The sequence below is a fragment of the Necator americanus genome, chromosome III (genome assembly GCF_031761385.1).
Source record: "Necator americanus strain Aroian chromosome III, whole genome shotgun sequence".
NCBI classification, from domain to species: domain Eukaryota; kingdom Metazoa; phylum Nematoda; class Chromadorea; order Rhabditida; family Ancylostomatidae; genus Necator; species Necator americanus.
This window is the reverse complement of record NC_087373.1, coordinates 29,754,297-29,776,107: the sequence shown is the minus strand read 5'-3', so window position 1 is coordinate 29,776,107 and position 21,811 is coordinate 29,754,297. Positions and strand designations below refer to the sequence as shown.

General features: G+C 41.9%; 1 protein-coding gene across 2 annotated transcripts; it reads right to left on the bottom strand.

The window, feature by feature from the left end:
• Positions 1 to 1,656: 1,656 nt before the first annotated feature.
• RB195_011395 (uncharacterized protein) lies at positions 1,657 to 21,765 on the bottom strand (the record flags this gene model as incomplete). 2 transcript variants are annotated; one of them, XM_064192783.1, is made up of 16 exons in its annotated part: positions 1,657 to 1,732; positions 1,790 to 1,921; positions 3,218 to 3,337; positions 6,012 to 6,085; positions 6,143 to 6,237; positions 6,306 to 6,431; positions 7,081 to 7,206; positions 9,505 to 9,574; positions 10,660 to 10,809; positions 14,630 to 14,768; positions 15,363 to 15,448; positions 15,604 to 15,699; positions 17,252 to 17,342; positions 17,447 to 17,550; positions 19,252 to 19,350; positions 21,655 to 21,765. In XM_064192783.1, 16 exons carry the CDS (start codon positions 21,763 to 21,765, stop codon positions 1,657 to 1,659), a joined length of 1,695 nt encoding a protein of 564 aa, XP_064050366.1. The 2 variants fall into 2 exon arrangements, with proteins under 2 accessions (XP_064050366.1, XP_064050367.1); XM_064192784.1 differs by lacking the exons at positions 7,081 to 7,206; positions 17,252 to 17,342; positions 17,447 to 17,550 and adding exons at positions 7,729 to 8,075; positions 11,752 to 11,854 and having other exon boundaries at positions 9,528 to 9,574; positions 10,660 to 10,799.
• Positions 21,766 to 21,811: the final 46 nt, after the last annotated feature.

Here is a 21,811-nt window from a genome sequence, read left to right as displayed (position 1 = left end):
ACTGATGGTTCGCTCGCTTCACAAGTGGAGAAAGCACTTTTGACTTCACGCCCCGGTCGGGGCGCTCCCACATTGTGGAAAACTTCGCTATTCTCGACGCCGTCAAAGAGGATCTGGAGGTTACCACACGTAGTCTTGCGATGGGACTTAGGTGTAGCCAATCAACAGTCCTCGGCTGCTTCCAGGCCCCAGCTACAGAAAAATCCTGACTCGATGAGTCTCTCAGACGGATGGCATGCGATGCGCCCGAGTATCCTGTCTCTTCTTCTCTGCATAGTAAAGAGTTTCTGGAAGACCTAGTTACTGTAGATGAAAGTAGAGTACTCTACGATTTCAGGTCATACGGTGCCGTGCGGCTCTCTCAGGAAGATTCGCTCACGCAAACAAAATCGGACATGCACTCCAAGAAGGATTTCAGGATTCTAGGGAAATACTGCACTCGCAAGGACACATGTTCCCCACTATCATTTACGCCACTCAGCTCCAAAAAATCCCAGAAGCTGCTCGAGAAAGCGGCCGAGACGAGTTTCGGTGCTTTTCTTTCAGGATTACGCGAGATCCGAGTCCTAAGGAGACCATCAGAAAATTTAAGAGTTAGACTCTTACATAGCAACCCATTCCCACGTTTTCCTGGCATAGGTCCCTGACTTGCTCCAATCCCTCCCCCCGTCTCCCACTCATGACTTTCTGGGCTGAGAAAACGTTCACCGAGTTCGTACATTAGTCGAGTGACCGATCTTCTCCGACTCGCAGCTTTCTAAGTTCCTGAAGAAGGGGTTCTGCCTATTTAGGTGCAGCGCTGCAGTGATTAACAATGGCGATTATATTGTTTGATTGATTTCCATTTAACATGCAGAACAAGGAACTAAAATAATGAAGAGTAAAGTATGCGGCGTTGAGCAATCCTATGCGGATCTGCTTATGCGTTCGACTTAAAGGCATCACCCCACGAATCTGAGGTGGTACGGATTTCAGGTGGAGTATTCGCATAAGCGATAGTAGATTATGGAGAGGAGGGTGATTCCGTCCATTTCTTCCTAACTGCCGCAAAAAACGGCCCGGAAGATACGGCTTCAAGCGTTCTGGCGCGCTCCAATCGAATTCCTTGTAGAAAATGGTGCCCCGGAACGCTCGAAGCCGTATTCTTCCGGGCCCTTTTCTACGACAATTAGGAAGAAATGAACGAAATCACCCTTCTCTCAATAATCTACGATCAATACGAATACTCCAAATCCGTACCAGTCTAGATTCGTGAAGTGATGCCTTTAATTTGAGAACAGTTCGAGATTTGTAAACGCCCGTGCAGCCTTGACCTGCGGGACCGGCTACGTGTCAAATCAGTACTTTTTTCGTCCTAGACGAGTAAAGTACCACTTACCCTACTCGACCTCGGACGAAAGGCTTGGTTGGCAGTAAGGCAAACTACAAAATCGTTAGAATCCCTTCACACATATTTTCCAACTCAAAAATATCATTTCAACTCCTCTAAATAGATAGAACGGAAGAGTTAGTACGACTAAACTATCGTTAACCAACAAAACTACAAAATAGTGTCGTAGAAGTAAAGAATAAAAATTTTATTATTCTGTACAAACATTCTCCTTTCAAAAGTCTATAGACCTCTTCGAGCTCTGAAGAAAGATGCTTTCATAGAAATTAATGGAGCGTTTTAAGGATTCCTATGCCATCAAATAAGGCTTTCTTGAATGTCCGCACAACAGTGTTGCAAAATCTAAAAGAATCCCGTATATCAATTAAAATCGTTCTAACATTGTAGAAATGGACCAACTGGCTTCTTTGATCCAAGTCGACAAACAGACTGAATTTGATAGGATGCAGGAGTACTAAATCCTCGCTGTATAACTCTGCCCACTTCTCTCTTTCTTGTTCCCACAAATATTTGTATTCTGATGGGTCCAGCCTATAAAATTGGAGAATATCTTCAGAATTGCATAAGCATATCGCATGTTAAGATCACTAAGAGGTTGTACGTCTGCCAAGACCCTCACCTTTGTTGATGAAGTCCGAATAAATCACTACGGAGATTCTATCTTTTACAATTTTAGCAAGTGCTTCAAGTCGTTTTTGTACTTCAGACAACTCGTTGGTGATGTAAAAAGTAAGACCAGAAACTTCTAGCGTCGTTCCTAACCCAATATTATCAAACACGACCGCTTATATCTGTTCACAGGTACATAGTCGATATTTTGGCCGACAGAGGTGAAGGATAAAGGATAAAGTGTCTAGAATGTGTCTGAGATGCGCCACCGCGTTCGCTTCAACTCAAAATCGTTTGAGGTTTATTAACGCGTGACTAGCTTGATGGGGCTACCGGATGTGCCAAGTCAGTGTTTTATCCTCCCAGACAAGTCTGATACCAATTTATCGACCTCGGAGGAATGAAGGGCTCGGTTGACGCTAGGGCGAAATCGAACCGCCGATCGATCATGCTGCAGCCACAGCGGAATCTCATACCGACTCGCTACGCTCCGCCCTGATACAGGTAAAACCTTCAAGTCAAGTCGGAAGTCGGAACAGTCGGAACATGCGGCCTTAGCCAGAAACACATGCAATTTTCACGGCTATGATATGCTTCATTTTCACTACGTTTTATCTACTTTTTACCAAATCCACTCAAAGCTACAGCGCTATGCGCCACAGCACACCGAATTGACGCCGTGGAACTCATCTCATTCCATTCTACTGCTTCTTGGGCACCGCCTACCAATTCGACGCTGTGGGACCCGTCTCAGTGCTCTCTGCAATTTCGTAACACATAAAAACATTCGTACATGTGACAAAATAAGCCAGTTGTTATATAGCATGATGATATTGGTCATGAAAAGATGAAAAATGTTTTTTTCTTCAAAAAGTATTGCCATTTTGCCATCGACGGTACTGCCACTGACAGCATTCCACTTCGTTGATACAGTCCGACTTATGAAAATTTTTGAACAAGGTTTTTTTTAATACAACTTAGCAGAAAAGCACAGTTGATTGTACTAGTCACTATCAAAAGAACTGGAGTGTCGCTATTCAAGTTTTTCCGCTGCCAAGAAACTGCCACGCGTGACGAACCAATACTTTAAGCCGGTGATAGAAATGTACAAGAAGTGGAGCGATGGAAGGATTCCCGTTCTCGTCAACTGCTTCGGCAGAAAAAAAAGGAAAATGATTTGGGGATGTGTTTTATGTGCTCTTCATAATAATTTCTCACCTGTAATGTTTCACAGTATAGAGGAATTTCGAGATTGCGATTTCGTGAAAAAGCCTCGCTTCAAAGAAAATAATCATAAGTTCAGAGAAGTAATGAAGCTCTGTCGCTGGCACATAATACCTAAAATCGTCATGAACAATTTCTGAACTAATTTAAATTAGGAAGAAATATTCCATCTAAAGTGAACATCTCTCCCTCCCTAACTAGATTTCAAATTGGTAGAAAAGGATCTAAACAAGAAATAACAAGAAATAAATAAAATAATAAATTACAAGAAATAAGAGTAAGATAGCGCCATGTTTTACTCAAATTTCCGTTCATATCAAAACATTGATTGGCCAATAACGTTGTTATTAGCAAATTTTAGATTTGTGGCGTTAACTACTTTTATTTGGGCCACTGATGATAGCTTCTAAATTACAGATTTCGAAGTAAATAGTAATTTAGTCCTGTATTTTAGTCTATCCCCCAAAATGATACGCGCGCTTCTTACGGTGCCTACTTCAGCTTCGTCCGCTTTAGTACAGATATTAATTCAAGCAACGGGAGCTTTAATCATTAATCAGGTCATAAAAAGAAGCCCATAAATTACATCAAAACGTCCGAGAAGTTCGAAAAATGTTTTGCATATAGTCGGGTTAAAACGACATGAATCACGAGTGTAGTTGCGGTGCATTTGCGGTGCGTTCGCGTACGCGCTCGAAACGGCGCGGCGGAAGCAGCAGTTGGAACCGGGTTGGGACTGTCGCAAACTGCAGCAATGCGTAGTGCCAGCAAGGGTTTCACTACGTTCCACCGAAGCGCCTCGAGAGAAGCCTGCTTCATGTCGTTTTGACCCTACTATATGTTGTCCGCTTGTTCTTGTTCGTAGGGCGGGTGTGGCGCAGTTGGTTAGAGGTCCGCTACAGCCACACGGTCGATAGTTCGAAACCGCACTAGTACAAACCGAGCGTTTTGATCCCTCCGGGATCGATAAATTGGTACTAGACCTCTCTGGGAGGATAAAAACACTGAGTTTACACGCCGGCTGGTCCTCGCAAGTCACTGTATGGGCCAGTTACACGTTAGTAAATCCCAGTGATCAAGAATTACAGTAGAACGCGTTGGTGCGTCCCAAGTGGATGTATACGCCCGTGACTTTATCCATATCCTTTGTAGGTTCATAATAAGAAGCCCATAGAAGACATTCAAACGTCCTAACATTTAGTATTTTTTGGCGTATGTGGGAAAACCTGTTCAACTCAGATAAAAACCTCAGCTGGCATGATTTCACCGTCTGTTTAACAGAAGTAGGTCGAAATGAGTAATATCGATGGTTGGTGTCACTCAGGATGTACCTATATATGGAATCACCATTTTCAAGTACTACACCGAGCTAAGTTTCTTTCAAGAGGCAAGATTCTACGAACTCCATGTGATTTGCAGCGTAAATGCAAAAAGGTGTTAAAATCTATGTTTTCTTGTTATGCCAACAAGGTTTAGGAGAATAAATATAATAGATGAGTAATCAATAAATAATGAAACATAAATACACTTCCTAATGCTGAGCTTTCAAAAAGAGAGGACTTGGAGATCGGTGGTGTTAAAATCGGCAATTGTTGAAGAGGCATATATATTGGCGACAAGCACCGCCGATTATCTCTAGGGGACCAATTCTATCCAATTCTGTACGTTATGGATAAAGGATGAAGTGCCCTGCGTTGAATAATCCCTATGGGGACGCGTTCGACTTTGACTCAGAGTCGTTTGAGGTTTCTGAACGCGCGGAGCAGCCTCACAATGACTTGCGAGGGCGTGTCGATGTATCAGGTCCGTTTTTTTAATCTTTCCAGACAAGTCCGGAACTAATTCATTAACTCTGAAAAGGCGGAAAGGCTTTGTTGGCACTAGGGCGGTTTCGAACCATCGATCGATCATTCAATCACGGCGGAACCTCTTACCGACTGCACAACATTCGCTCTAATTCTTCACGTTACAAAAGAAGCCTAAGGTAATGTCCGTTACACCTACGTCTTCACTGTTTCGTCTCGCTCCCCGCCAGAGTTCACTGCAACGTAGGAAGACCTGTTGCTCCCCCTTCTCGTTCAGATGTTTTCTTGCTTCTTTAACTCATTCTCACCATTCATTTCATGTGATGTACAGTGTAGTGTATGCGGATAGCGAATCATGGGAAGCTATGGAACGAAGTGGTGTTTTGAGGGAATTCGGGTCAAACACACTAGTTAGCGCAATGTATTACAGTAGACGGTCAAATTTTAATTTTTTTTTTTGGATCAAGATCTACTCAAATTCACTTCCATTTATGAATTGTCTGGATCTCACTACGACCTATTCGGTCACAAGTGAACCACAGCAAAACCAGATCGGAAATCCAGAGTTCAAGATCATAGTTCTCTTCTGAAAAGGAGTGGATCGCTCTATAGTCGGGTCAAACCGTCACTGAACCTCAGTGCAGCTGCGTAAACTTCTGCACTCAAAGCCGCACGATGGAGCCGGCAGCTGACCGCAGAGCTGCAATCGAGGTGGAACAACCGTCACCTTCACTGGGACCGCAGAGATGCTTGAAATTGGCGAGGGTCCTACCGCGATTAAAACAGCTGGTTCTACCGTATGGCTTTGAGCGCGGCCGTCTACGTAACTATATCTCAGGTCGTTTTGACGCGACTATAGGAATGTCTTCCTAGCATTCCTAGCATATACTGATAGATGCAGATGCGGTGATGTGGTTATGTTTTTCTTTTCCACTTTTAGTGATCGTAGGTTTGACAAGATTAAGAAATATATCCGAACTCACAGATCGCTCATACACCAACCGTCCACTTCAGTGAGTTGTCGATGGGCACTCCGAATGAAACCGTTAGCTAATAGCTGGAACAATTTTCTATCAAATACCTCCAGTCTCTGGTTTCTACTGAAATAACCCACGCCCTCTTGATATTTCTTCCACATTTTTTGTACCGATAAATCATTTCTGTACTTGTCTATGATCAACATTACAGCAAGTTCAACTGCGGGTTTTCCTGGAACACATCGCTCAGCCAAAGGGCAAGGAAGGCATGAAACAACAGGGACAATGGATTTTTCTTACCGTATGGGCTTGGCCACCACATTCCTGTGTAATCCTGGTAAGTGATCCCAGTAGGATGCATGACATTACGAAGGTTTAATGTGTGCCAGAAATTAAAGGTAGCATCGTCAGACATTACGAAGAATCCTGGAATTGGCACTCGATGACAGCACACCACGAATATGACGTGGTGGGGGTCCACGGAATAAGCTAGAAATGGGATTGTAGATTGCGAGATCCGGGGTGGTTCCGCATCTGTCCCTAAGAAAGAAAAACGGCGTGGGGACCGTTTTAGTTACTATGAGGTACGTTTGAGAGCTCCTCTCTATGCACGTCCCGGTCCTCTCAGCCTAACCACCTAGGCACTTAGGCTGGTGAGAAGACCGCTCGCACTTGGATGCATCGCGGGCACAAGGGTGGCGCTTTGCGACTAAAATCGTCGTATGAAATTTGGTCTTTCACGCCGTTTTTTAACCACAGTTAGGGATGGACGAACGGAACCACCCCCATCCCGCAATCCACGATTCCGTCTACAGCTCCTTCCGCGTATTCCCTCACCACGTCAGAATCGCGGAATGCTGCCTTTAATCGGCACTGCAAAATGTGTTCAACCGGGCAGATGCGTCGCGTCTTACATTGACGTGAAAAAATAGCGAAAAAAGTGGAAGGAAATGAAAAGAGAATGGATCTCAAAGAATAGACGTGTGTTGATCAAGGCGCGTCGCGCTAGCATGGTTGAAAACACTAAGGTGCTGACTATAAAAGAAAACAGAACACATACGGAAAAGGATTATACCTGTAATATCGTCCAAATGCAAATATTTGGCCTTCAAAAGGCAAACGTATGAGAAATAACCTTGATATATCTCTTCTTCGGTAACATTTATATAGTTGAATGGAGCGATTATTTTAGGGAATCCCTCTGAAATAATAGATTTTCCTCTAAGAAATTAAAGGCGAAGTACTTTCTCTACACCTTTTTTTGTGAACAGTTTTGGATAGAACGTTCCGCAGAATATTGTTACTTTGAAATATGGTTGATACATTCTTTGTAATAAGCCAATGGTCGATTTCCAAGGAAAATTGTTGGTAATGATAAGTGCCTAAAATATTATTAAATCAAGTGACATAAAAAATAATGGAATATAATATAGTGAAATAATATTATGACTACATTTCATTTTCTGAAACTATGATTAATATAATAAGATATAATCAATAGTTATAGTTAGTTATATATCCCTCGTGGGTGTTGTTGGAATGTGTTTTGGAACAGTGAGAAGAGTTTCGTCGGCATTCTGCGACTTCTTTTGTGTGGAGGGCTTTTCTTCAGCGGTCGTCAGAGAAGACATCTTTTTCAGCTTGTTTATTAGATCTTGAACCAGAGGTATTTTTGGTTCCATCTGAACGTTCGCTCCAAGCGAGCAGTGCATTCATGGCAAACCGGGTGCTTTTTTGGGAGATACACTAGTGATTATCCTTGGTAGAGGACACAAGGCGACGATGTTTGGATTCCTCAAAGACATTGCGATTTCATCTTTCTTCTTCGATTCTATTTTAGAGTTCTCCTTTTTCATAGTTGTTGGACGAAAAATATCTGAATCAAACGGAAACAGGGCCACAAGTGACTCTGATGAAAGCGTCGATGATACTCGGGATAGTGTTTGGCTGCTCATCGGTTCAGGTCCAGATGATGATCCCAAAGTGGTGTCAGTGAAATGTGGGACACTCGCAGTGATTTTCTTCTCAATACCAACACCGACACTCTCCGCACCTTGTAGATGAGGCTTCCTAAATTTGGCACGATCAAACGATCATGATCTGCTTCGTGGTTTTGGACGCTGTCACAGACGTGGCCATAGATCATAAAAATAAAGAAGTAAAGCAAGATCTATTTACTCTCGTTTGGAATGCTTAAACAAAGAGCATTCGAATAACAGGCAATCAATGAGAGTGCAACTCTCATTGATTGCCTGCACTCCGGCGCATGTGGTGGGCAAAAACTACTCGAGCACAACCAGATTGAGAGTGTCCTGACATTTGTATCAGGACCCCAATTCTGTGTTTTTATGCTATACTTTTCTGCACAGTATCATATATCCGTTGTGCAAACATTCGGCATTGCAAAGAGTTGTATTTTTGGCGGTCGTCTTATCGAGATGACCGCCCACAAAGTTTGTTTATTCAACGATTGCTCATGAGGCCTATTTTATTAACGACCGCCTACAAAGGGCAATCCTGTGTTTGTGGCTCCTAATGAGCACACTGTCTTCGTTCGCCTGTAATAAATTATTACTTCCGCTGAACCACCTCTACTCTGAGGCACTAGCCTTATCGCTATACTAATAGTGCATAAAGAAGGAATCATGTAATTCCTTCGCACCATCACAGGGAGAGCAACATTGTGCCGACAACAGACAAAGAAGTTGGACAGTATATAAACAGTCCAACCGTGTTATTGCTCAGAGCATCGTCGTGCATTCATCCAATAAGCATCTCCTTAAGTTCCTGCCCATTCCCTATGTAAGTCTGCATGTTTTTATTTGCTTTTTTGCTGATTTTTCTGTGATTTATTTGCATTTTCTCGTTTTGCTGTTCGTGTGCTGTATCTTATTGGAAATATTCGTGTAATGTGCCTTGTTCGCATTATTCACTTGTACATTATACTGTGCTTGTAAATTATTTGATAAATGTTTGAGTACCCAAGTTTGAGGCTAATTTAAATACGTGTCATATTCAAAAACAACTGAACCACCGCCTATTCAGACGCGGTTGTGTTCCGAAAACCACAGATTCCTCCACCGAGTTAGCGGCGTGCACTCGTGGTTGAGATGTAGGGACCGAACACTGGCAAATCGTCCTTCTGTTCTTGCGCGTGTGCTAGCGAGCTCCACTGAGGGAATTTCGGATAGAGGCTACATGGTTGCGAAAAATATTGTTATTGTTAAATTAATGGGTGAAATTGATCGCTGATGATGGCAAAATGCTTATTGCCAAAAAATCCAAAGAAACCCATACTAGTGATGAGTTAGTAAAAGTAATAATAATATATTATAATAATATAGTATAATCAAATGTTCATTACAGAATTTTGAAGTTCCTCCCATACGTCTTCCTTCCTGTGAAGAGCGGCCAATTCTTCGTGCGTAGGAAGAGGCGTTGAACCTCAAAACCCTTCACCTTTGGAGCCTAATACCCTACGAGAATATATTCCACTTACTCGAATAATTAGCAATTCCACACCATTCTTCCAACTCTCGGAACATCATCAGCTGTTTTCGTTCTTTTCCCTAAATTGAAGACAAAATAGTAGTCAATCAAAAACCCGGTGGTCTTCAAATATTCCTACGCAAACTACCGGACATAGTCATTGTCGCTATCCTCTCCGCTTTCTTGTATTTGATATTGGATGGACGATACAAGATCAGATTGCCTAAATTTTCCCACATATACGTCTCTTTTGGACCGCTCTTTTTTCCTTACTTGAGAGTCGCTTTTATTATTTATTAAATCTTTAAATCCTTTGTGTTAAATTTTGATTCATGAGATTTTCACTGTTCCTCCTAAAACAACACTCGGTCACTGAAAAACGTGGATCTGCTAACATTTACTGTGCTGTCTTAATATCTACAAAAAAGATTGCAGTGGTTACAGAGGATGTTTCAAAGAACTCTCAGCAGCTCATTCATAGGCTATTCACCTCCTCCGAAAACTGTCATTCTTTTAACGGCGTTCATGGATAAATTTCTCTCTTAATTCACTTATTCCGACTAGATTGGAATATTACGCTCTGAAGGTTACCTTGAGATATGTGTGTAAACAAACAAATAGTCTAAACATAAACTGTACAAAAGTGGGATCGCATTACATGACAATAATGGGAAAAATGTGTGATTGGTAATTACAGACAGCACCAAAAGTGTTCGCCGCTAAAGGCGGCGATGCGCGATCGATTGGAGCAGAGCAGAGGGTGTAGGAAGCACCGCACGCAGAGGAAGAGCTAGCGCTGCGGCAGCCGCGTCGCAGCCTCGTGTGCGTTGAATTTTGATGCCAACTGTATTTTTTTCTTACCACAAATTGGTTTTATACATGGTTAACTTTAGTGCCTAATTCTATTGAAACGATATCATCAGTCAATCGTGATGGCAACAATAATTGGGAGCCACATTATTGAACGTTCCACCTCAACATTATATGGTTAATAAGGAGGCGCCCCTTATCTCAGAAATAGATAACATCTTCCGTTAGCATCGCAAGCATTGATATTTTGTGCAAATATTGTCCTCTGTTCAGGAAAATGTGGAAAAACTCTTGCGCTTTCAATATCCACTCACTACTTTGCAATATTTAGATTATACTTTAAAATCGAACTAACTTTTCCATCCAAACTAAGCGAAAATCCTTTGTTAACTCGATTCTTCTGCGAAAAATGTTCACGTAGCCAAAATAGTCCAAATGCAGCAGGAATATCAGAGCGAGAAGGATAGGTACCGGAGAAATCCGAATTGTAGCCATCTAAAAATATCTATGAAAATTCCGATTTTTTTTTTAAATTCAGAGTGTGACATGATGAATCGCGTGATATACAGCAAGTCAGACACCGTTTGGAAATGTTTGCTTTTTTGTGTCGCTACAATACTTCCTTAAAAAGAAGGCTTTATTAAAATTCTCCTCTTTTAAAGTGCTTCCTTAGCATGGAGGATGGGTAGATTTGCAGATTTGTTCCTTTTTTTTGTAAGTTGCCGCAACTAAACTGCTATAGGAGCCCATTTCTCTCTTTTTAGTGTTCCTCTCATATGTCTATCCCTCATAGCGTTTCATCCACATGGTGCGCCATTAATATGCTCACTTTTTCGCGCGTCATTCTCTCTTCAAGGAAATCTTCCGATTCTTCCTTCATATCACCAAGTGGAGGACGTTCATTAGATCAAATTATTTTTGGACCTCCCAACTTTCGTTGACCGTTCTTATGTTTATGGAAGTATTTCTCAACTAGAGGCTATTCTAGGAAATGGATTTTAGATCGTACATGTACAAGAAAAGTTGACAGAGACGTTTTTTCTCAGTATATCAAATATTCATCAAATTCTACGTCAAAAAAGGAAGATGCAGGATTTGCGGGTAGCATCATTCATGTTTCGAACACCGTCCTAAAAAAACAAGCAACCCTGCAGTCCGCCGCACATAGAATCGTACTCTGAGCGCCTGAAGGCTGTGCCAAGGGAGGTCATATTGAATAAAAAACCGATTTTTCTTTTTTATTAGATCATTAATAAATTATTTTCAAAGCTTTGCTGATTTTTGATCAATTTCGCGTAAATAATTTGGCTTTTACTATGTGACCATAATTATGGCGCACATTGTAGAAAGGACACGGGAGAGTCGGCTTCGATGATGGGAGTCGACTCTATCAACCCACTGTCAACAATGCCCTCAAATGCATGTAATCACATTGCCAACTGGGAACCATCTGCAGTCAGATCATAACGGACTGACGGTAGATGAGGAGGAGCATTTCGGTAGCTACTTTCGGGCTGCGGAGCTCGGCGAAGGCCCCAATGCGCAGATAACTAGGACAGATGTGAGATTGTTTTCATCTCCCTGGACTACTTTTCGTTTTGAGTTGTTCTCACCGACTTTAACGATTAATATACTATGCCCACTAAAATAAGATGCGAGATAGTATTCAATGTAGATCATTCCTGTGAATTCATTTAATTTTCCAAGGAAATATCGGACAACTGTGAGAGTAATGCGCGATTTCGATAGTTATTCCGTCCGTTACGTTAGCGTTTACGCTTTTTCATAAATAACCTGATTTTACATCCTATAACACCTTAACAGTGAATTTATTTGTTATTTATTTACCTATTTACCAACGATGCACCAATGAGAAAGAAAAACAAACTTTAGGTCTAAGTAAAAAAAAAAATCCACTTGTGTATATGCCTGTATTTCCAGGAACACCTCTTTTTTTGCAGTATTTGTGGGAAAAATTTCCTTTTGATCGATGCTAATTCAGCGGATGTGACGAGATTTTTCGGATGAGAAATTCTTAAACGAGTCCTAGCAAGTATTTTTAGAAGGAAGCTACGTTTCCTAGCGCATGTGATGCATTTCTGTACACTTTTCGGTCCTTTTCCTTGTTGTCTGAATAGTCTCTAGTCTCCTAATTTCTCGCAATCATATGCGCCTTCCTATGCTATACAGAATGCTAGAAATGAAAAGTAATTCATTCCATACCGAGTGCACACATCTTTGAAATATATATGGTACTCTGAGGAATAAAATTCACTGTTCTAGCAAATAGACTAAGGAGACAAAATTTTACAGTAATACCACAGAGAAAAACGACGCAAATATGAGAGAAATACTGGAAAATAATAGAGTTTTTGGTTCTGATACAAACAAAAATTTCCATATTATGTGCATGAAAAAATTTATTCCGTTTATAATCGCATTTAGAGCCGCTCGTTCAACTCCTGCGAACCCTAATTCGTCCTCTTTAAAGGCCACACCACGAATCTGGGGTGGTACGGATTTCAGGTGGAGTATCCGTATACGGGGTCGAAGACTATGGAGACCGGGTGGTTCCGTTCATCTGTCCCTGAATCACCGCAAGCAGCCGGCCTCCTGAATGCTGTCTTGTACGATGCCTTCTATTGCAGCGCGCCACACCTGCACGCGTAGCGTCCCTTGCTGCCTACCGGGGCAGTCCGAATTGATTTTCGACGAATCGCAGAGAGGAGGCGGCGCAAGGGGTGGAGCGCTGCAATAGATGGCGTCGTACAAAACAGCATTCTGGAGGCGGCTGTTTGCAGTGATGCAGGGAGAGATGAGCGGAACTACCCCGTCTCCACAATTTACGACCATGCATACGGATTACTCCACCTGAAATCCGCACCACTTGAGATTCATGGTATGCTTCCTTTAACCTGAGCAGTTAAAGGCATCACTCCACGAATCTGAGGTGGTACGGATTTCAGGTGGAGTATTCTTATAAGGGCGCTGCACAAGGCTGACGCGCTTCAATCGAACTTCTCGTAGAGAATAGTGCGCCAGAACGCCTGAAGCCGTATCTTCCGGGCCGTTCTTTTACGGCGAATAGGAAGATATGGACGGGATCACCCTCCTCCCCATAATCTACTATCCCTTATAAGAATACTCCACCTGAAATCTGCACCACCTCAGATTCGTGGAGTGGTGCCTTTAATCGCTTACTTGTAGACAAGTGACAAGAACGTTTACAAAGGCTGTTTCAAGGACTTCTCAGCAAAAAAAAAGCAAAAATTCCTAATAACATAAGTCCAAGCAAGCTTGTGGTCTGAAATGCGATAAGAAGTTCCGAGATTAAAACAACTGTCTTTATTTTTCTGTTCTTTTTTTTCAGGACTCCATACTGGTTGTGTCTTCTTAATGAGCTAAGTACCCCATCGAATACTACTGTTTTAGGAGCACATTGAAATTGGAGAAATCCAGAAACGCTCGCCTACCGATAATACTTGATGTCGGGAGTATTGAAACTCACATACTCTCCAGTCCCAGTTCATTTTTTAAACTTTTCGACGCAACTAACAACATCTCTGGTTGTTCAATCGGTTCCTTAACCCTTTGAGGAGCCAGCGCGGCCCACTGGCGAGCCGCACACTCTTCAACGAATATTTTTCATGATTTCCTGATTTTTTAAAGTTTCTTATCGCACCAAACGGATTTGTTACTAATTACTGTTACTATTTATTTATTTGTTTATTTGTTTATTTATTTATTTAAAAATAGCTAGTAAACGCCGAACTTGCCGCGAAAGCCCCATCGTCAATGGATTAATCATGTCTGTAAGCAGTCGTTTGACTGGTTGCATGCGTTTTCGACTTTGTAGTAACTTTTGAAAAGGAAAAGGAGAACGAAAAAAAAGTTAAGTTAAGGGATTGAAGGAAGGAACAAAGAGATTACTTAAGAAAGAATGAAAGAATTGAAGGAAGAAGGTAGGAAAGAAAGAGAGGAAGAAAGAAAGAAGGAAAGAAACAAAGGAGGAAAGAAAGATATCTAACGAACTTGCCATTAGGACTTAGGTCACAGGGATATTGTCGTCAAATTTAAGCCGACCCGAGCATTAAAACTTTTTCCACGTATCAAAAGTGCCGAGAAAATGTAACTAGTAAATAGCCTTTACCTTGTACAGGATTATATTATCGGTCATTGCGTGAAATGTTTCATGGAAACATTGTTAAGATTTATTCTAGAAATAAACCAAAGAAACTGCATGAAGGAAAATCTGAGATTAAAAAAAAACCATGCCGAATATTTTAAATATTGAGATTAGTGGTCTGGTTCGATACGGTATATACTTGGTTTAATGTGGTCTCAACTTGACGATACAATAATGGCATCAATTTAGCCGGGTAGCCAATTTTCGTATACATGAACCAGTGCGTGATCGGTCTCAATCTTCGGGTGAGATTAGCACGAGTGAGGTCACGGTAGTGCCTGAATTCCCTTCGGTGAGCAATGCAAATCACACGAAAAAAAGCACAAATGTTAAAAGAAAATGTGGTGAGCTCATTCCCGCTTCATCAAAAATGTCATATGTGCTTGGCTTCACTGTTTAAAGGCAGCATACCACGAATCTGAGGTGGTGCAGAATTCAGGTGGAGTATCCGTGTACGGGGTCGTAGATTATGGAGACTGTGGAGGTATGGTTCCGCTCATCCCTCCCTGAATCACTGCAAGCAGCCGGACCCTGAATGCTGTTTTGTACGATGCCTTCTATTGCAACGCTCCACCCCTTGCGCCGCCTACGCCCTGCGATTCGTAGAAAATCAATTCGGACTGCCCCGATAGGCAGCAAGGGACGCTACGCGTGCAAGGGTGGCGCGCTGCAATAGAAGGCATCGTACAAAACAGCATTCAGTGCCCGGCTGCTTGCAGTCATTCAGGGAGAGATGAGCGGAACCACCCCGGTCTCCATAATCTACGACCCCCGTATACGGATACTCCACCTGAAATCCGTACCATCCCAGATCCGTTGTATGCTGCCTTTGAACAAGAATACAAATCTAGGGATGAATCATCATAAATTACCGTAATATTGCCTTTTCTGGTGGTAACTCGTATCCGGTGTACCCTGGGAAGTACACTTCGACATGATGAACCCACATTAGAAGTACCTTAAAAGAATCGTTGCATTACTTTAAAAATAACGTAGTCTCAGCTGAAATTATGCTAATTGAAACTAAAATTTGCTATGTTTTGAATGTGTTTGCGGGTGAGGTTTAGAGGAAAAAAAAACCTCTTTTTCAATTTTTTTTTCTGGTAAACGCACTCTTCTGGGATCAATCGCACATTTGGGACTTCTTCGCATGATGTTGGTTTGGTAGAAAACGAATGTCGGTAGATGATATTTCAGTGTATTGCTTCCCTGCAATTAATTGCTAATTATTTTTAAAGCCTAATTACCAAAATCAGAGTGGAACATTTCAATACGGGATGCGCTATGCCACCGGAAAAAGCCATGGCCCATCTCCATCAAGCCCTTTGAAGCCCTTTTTCTTGCTTTTGATAGTTTTTCATCTTTAACATAGGGATATAGGACTCGTCAAAATTACTGATGTACGTTACAGTGGGCATATCAACGAAAACGAAGGAATAAGGGGTAAATTAAAGTACATTAAAAATTACCACTTATATAAGGGGCAAGTTACTGAACAAAACTGGTTTCCTTCTTCAACTGCAGTACAGAAAATGAGATGGGACAGGAAGTCATGCATAGTATCACGCGAATAGGGCACATCCAGCTATTTCTAGACCTTTGGGAGCGATTTCTTCAATGCGTTGCTGTTGTGTTGGTCTTTTTCACACACTTTTAGTCTCACCACCCTGCAGGCTCAGCATTAGTATCCAACAGATTCAAGTAAACATGGCGGCCACAAATTATTTGCAGGATACCACAGATCTGACGTGGTGAGGGAACCCGAGGGAGAAGCCGAAGAAAGGGTTGTCGAATACAGGATTCGAAGTGCTTCCGCTCATCTCCCCTTAATTGTCGTGAAAAATTATTGCGCACTGCTGAGGAGACTGGTTAGTGTAAAAGGCTGCGCGTTCCAACATACTTCGTTGGAACTAAAGACGTTTTCACGCCGTTTTTTTAAGTGAAGATTAGGAAGATATGAGCAGAGAAATGCCGCGCAATCTACATCCTCATCTCTAGGTTTTGCGGTGAATTCCTTCAGCATTAAAGGCATCAGTCCAATCTGAAGTGGTACAGATTTCAGGTGGAGTATTCGTATACGGGATGGGAGACTGTGGAGAGGGGGGTGATTCCGTCCATTTCTTCCTAATTGCCGTAAAAAACGGCCCAGAAGATACGGCTTCATTTGTTTTGGCGCACCGCTTTGTACAAGAGGTTCGATTGGAGCGCGCCAGCCTTGAGCAGGGCCGCATCTTCCGGGCCGTTTTTTACTTCAATTAGGAAGAAATGGAATATGGAAATGAAATGAATCACCCCCCTCTCCATAATCTCCCATCCCGTATATGAATACTCCACCTGAAATCTGCACCTCCTCAGATTCGTGGGGTGATGCCTTTAATAGTGTGCTGTCTTATAAGGCCTAGAGGTACCCTAATAGCAAAAAAAAAACGAGAAAACTAATGAACAAATACACTGTTAAGGGTATAGAATCACACTTATAGGGTACTTCAACAAGACAAACAAGGTATGGAAACTATGAAAAACAAGAAGAAAAAGGATCTCTGTGGAGAAGAGCCAATATACACCTTCGCCGAGGACGAGAATGCCGTTATCGTAGTCGGGTCAGAACGACATGATGCTCGGTGCAGTTGCGCAAGCCGCTTAGGTATTTAGACAGAGCCTCATGCAGCTTGGACCTGATTCTATACATTCAAGGACAAGTATATGAAGATACTAAAGTTAATTTGTGAACTTTTCGAGATTAATTCACGATTTAACAAACCTTGTACTCTAAGGGCAGCCGAGACGTTCTTTCCACTCGTTCACCAACAAATGAAATCATTGCTATTTTTCCGCTGATTTCCATCGTTTCTCTACCAATAGTAGTCAAATTAAATGCATCTCATGAACTTGTAGCTAATCTTCTTATGCTCGCATATTTCGCAAATATAGAAAATCCATTGTTTGGAGAACTCACTTTATAAGATTCCTTAGTTTAACGTCTCCAGCCGGTACTATTCGCTCATCTAAGTCTTGAAATATCGCGTACCGCGAATGATGCCGACTACGTTGAAGACAGTCCTAAATTAATGTGGTAAGTGTTGAAGAAAACTTAAGTAGACGGGGCACTTCATTTCTCTTAGGCACCTTAAATAATTCAAAGGATAAAGTTTCTGGTGTTAATCAATTTGCTTGGGATGCGCCCCCACGTTCATTTCAATTCAGAATCGTTTGAGGTTTTACGAACGTGCAACTGGCCCGTACAATGACTTGCGGTGTGTTAATTCAGTGTTTTTATCCTCCCAGACAAGTCTAGTACCAATTTATCGACCCCGGAGGGATGAAGGGCTTGGTGAGCATTAGGGCGGGTTCGAACCTCCGATCGATCGTGCAGGAAGTGGAACCTCTAATCGCTACACTACACCCGCCCCACCTAAAACAGTACTCCAACTTGGTTACAAAAGTTATCTATTGACTTGCTATTTAGAAAGTAGAAACAGGGATATTTTATGAGAATAATAGAATGAAAAAGGATAACATGTTTAGCTTTGATCAATTCCTTTGGGATTCGCCGTCAAATCAACATCAAATCAAAATCCTGGGAGGTTTTATGAACGGCTACGCAAATCATTTATGTAGTTAATACTTTACAACTTTTAAACGTAGTTACTTTTTTCAATCCAAATAAATCTACCAGCAATTCATCGAACCTGTAAGAATGAATTGTTTGATTGACCTAGGGCGGTGTTGCCATTACATTAACCGCATAGACGCGGCGGAACATCATATTATTTGAAGCAGTGAGATCCAGTAAATTATAGATGGGCACTTCTGAAGGTGTCAAAATCCACGATGGAGTTGTATCCTAGGTTAATCACGCGGTATTTATCGTTTACCAGGCAAAGCTTCACTTTATCATTATTATATTATAGGTAATTTTAAAGTCAATGTGAAGTCTGTGAGAATCTTTTTTTTTTGAACTATACACATAAACACAGTCCACAAACAGCACATTTCGGATGATGTGATAAATGTAAATAGTTAAAAACACTCCACCACTAATCTACTTGTGGATCTCACCACGAAGAGGTAAGGCTAGAGGTGTAGTCCACGAATATGAGCGCAATCACGCTCAATTTCCTCCTAATTGTCGAAAAAATGCCATGAGGGAAGGGCTCTGCAAAGAATCTCCCTACGAGGTACCTAATAACATGCGACGTATGCGAGAACAAGCATACGCTTTGGGTCTGCGAGAAAGCGCACAGTCAAGGGGTGATGTGCTTCCTTTAAAATATTTCATGCATTCATGAGGAGAATAAGGAACAGATTGGAGAATTCGGTTTTCTTTCGCCGTTCATTTGTTCTGAATATAGGATTAAGGATAAAGTACACGGCTTGATCGACCCCTATGAGGATGCGCCTACGCTTTGACTTTAACTCAGACTTCATTTGAGGTTTAGGAACGCACGTCCAGCCTTACAATGACTTGCGGGGGCTAACTGATGTGCCAAGTCAGTGTTTTTATTCTTCCAGACAAGTCTGGTACCAATTCATCGAAGATGCAAATCAAACCCTTCATCCCATCACATGGATGGGATGAAGGGGTTGATTTGCACTAAGGCGGATACGAACCTCCGATAAAATGTATCCACAGCGGAACTTCTTACCGACTGCGCTAGAACGCCTTTGTTTTGAATACTCCAAAAATATGAAAAATACACAAAGACAGAAAAAAAACAAAAATGTTCGGAGCAAAGCTAAGCAATATCATTTAAACCTTACTTGTGTGCCAACAAGTTGCCATTCTTGGCCTGGTCGATCGTTATATTCACGGAAGCGAATAACTTCTGCGATACCAATTTTCTCATAATATTTGATAAGCTGTAAATGGATATAACTATTTCTCATGTGTACTTCAGCGGATCTCCCTGCGAAATCTCTTAGAAAGTTTAAAACCAAGAACATCGAGCAAATTGAACACACCATTATCAGCGAGAGCGTTTGGATTAATTCACTGATTTCCCTCAATTGCGATTTTTAGGAGAGATTGAGAAAAGAGGAAAGAAGACAATTGACTAGACATTTTTATGCAGTTCTCTTCAGTTTCGCGGCTTTACACATCACCATGATCATGTTTTTCGTTAATTCTTAGTCGAAAGAAAGAATATTCGAAAATGTCGTAAGTATTAGAAAAAATCCAACATAAGTAATCAACTCATCCATTCAAAATCAGTTCGCTTGGGATGCGCCACCACGTTCACTTCAATTTAGAATCGTTTGAGGTTTCCGAACGCGTTACTGGCCTATACAATGACTTGCGGGGGCTAGCCGATGTGCCAAGTCAGTGTTTTTATCCTCCCAGACAAGTCCGGTACCAATTTATCGACCCGGAGGAATGAAAGGCTTGGTGAACACTACGACGGATTCGAACCTCTGACAGAACCCCTTACCAACTGCGCTACACTCACCCGATACATTGGTGACAGTGACACGGACTTAATTGACACATTTTTGCTTGATTTACTGCTCTTCTACCTCCATACAGCGGTAATCAGAGTTTTTGCAGTGGAATTTGAAAAGTGGACGACTGATTTTGATGGATAATTTAAATTAATTCACTGTAGCTGGCAATTCATTGAAGCTCTCACTTTGAAAGTATAATTGTCCATATCCTTGATATATAAGTAGAAATGATCGATGCCTTGTATCCGATAGTGTTCAATGAGTTCCGCAAGAAGTAGCCATTTTCTTTCGTAACCATACATCGGCGCGAGGCAGATCGAGAGGAAGTACTTGGGTTCTGAGCTGTTTTAATAAGATATTAAAGGCATCACACCACGAATTTGGGGTGGTACAGGTTTCAGGTGGGTTATGCCTATAGGGGGTCGTAGATTGTGGGAGAAAGGGTGATTTCGTCTATTTTTTTCTAATTGCCGTACCGTAAAAAACGGCCAGGAAGATGCGGCGCGTGCACAAGGCTGGTGCGCTCCAGTAGAACTCATTGTAGACTACGCTCGAAGCCGCATTTTCCGAGCCGTTTTTTTACGGCGATTAGGAAGAAATGAGCGGGATTCAACACGTTACTGCAATCTACGATCACGTATAGTCTTTCACCATCAGAAATCCATATCACATCAGATTCGCGGGGTGACACCTTTAAAGGCATCACCCCACGAATATGAGGTAGTACGGATTTCAGGTGGGGTATTTGTATACGGGATAGTAGATTATGGAGAGAGGGATGATTCCACAGGGCTGGCGTGCTCCAATCGGACTCCTTGTAGAAAATAGTGCGCCAGAACACTCGAAGCCGTATCTTCCGGGCCGTTCTCTACTGGAATTAGGAAGAAATGAACGGAATCACCTTCCTCTCCATAACCTACGACCCCGTATACAAATATTCCACCGGAAATCCGTACCACTCCAGATTCGTGGGGTGATGCCTTTAAATGAGGAATACACTGAGTTAATTGGTAATCATTATCCTAAATTTCCTCTTCAAACGCACTTCGTATGCCCTTTTCTTTGAAACAATCAATGTTTTCTTTTTAAACATTCAATATTTTCTTTGGTTTATAAATCTGATCCAAGCTGTGGTAGTTGGTAAAGAGAGGCCCTATTCGAAAAGACTCTGTGGAAAGAGTGAAGAGTTCTTAATGAAATACTTCGAAACTAAAGGTTTCACCGAAGGCAAAGAAAGTGAATTCCTAAAAAAACACTGCTTGTGAGAAATTGCATATAACGAAATTGACGATGTTCGGGTCTCTCCACGAATGAGTAGATGTAGTTCACGACTATGCGAGTGATTATGTTCTTTTCTAGTAATATAGGAAGAAAAGCATGTAAAATAGTGTGTGATCCTGTCTCTCCCACGATGCGACTTGGTACGGACAAAACAATGAGGGTATCCGCAACGCGTCTATGATTGTGCGAATAGGGCAATTTCTGCAGCTTATTTGAGTTATATCAGTGCACTGCATTGGGGATTGGACGAATGCAAAGTTTTCCGGGGGAGACGGGTTTACATAAAGCTGTCTCATAAGTCTTCTTATGAATTGCTATTGGAACTGATTTCAAACATGCTCATGAACTACATCCTTACCCTCTTCTTTTCGTGGAGATTCCAATGTCTTCAATTTCGTGATAAGCTGCTTTTAAAACAATAGTCTCATAACAACGGTTTACCGCCTCATAGAGGTGTGGAGGTGACTCTGAGCGTCGAATTGCGATGCACAGCGAAAGTTCTTCCTTTGGTAGGGTTTTCCAAGCTGAGAAGGAGTTCGACACATCTGCCATTCCGACTCCTCGGAATAGGAAGCCTAACTAAGAGTGAACCACTGCT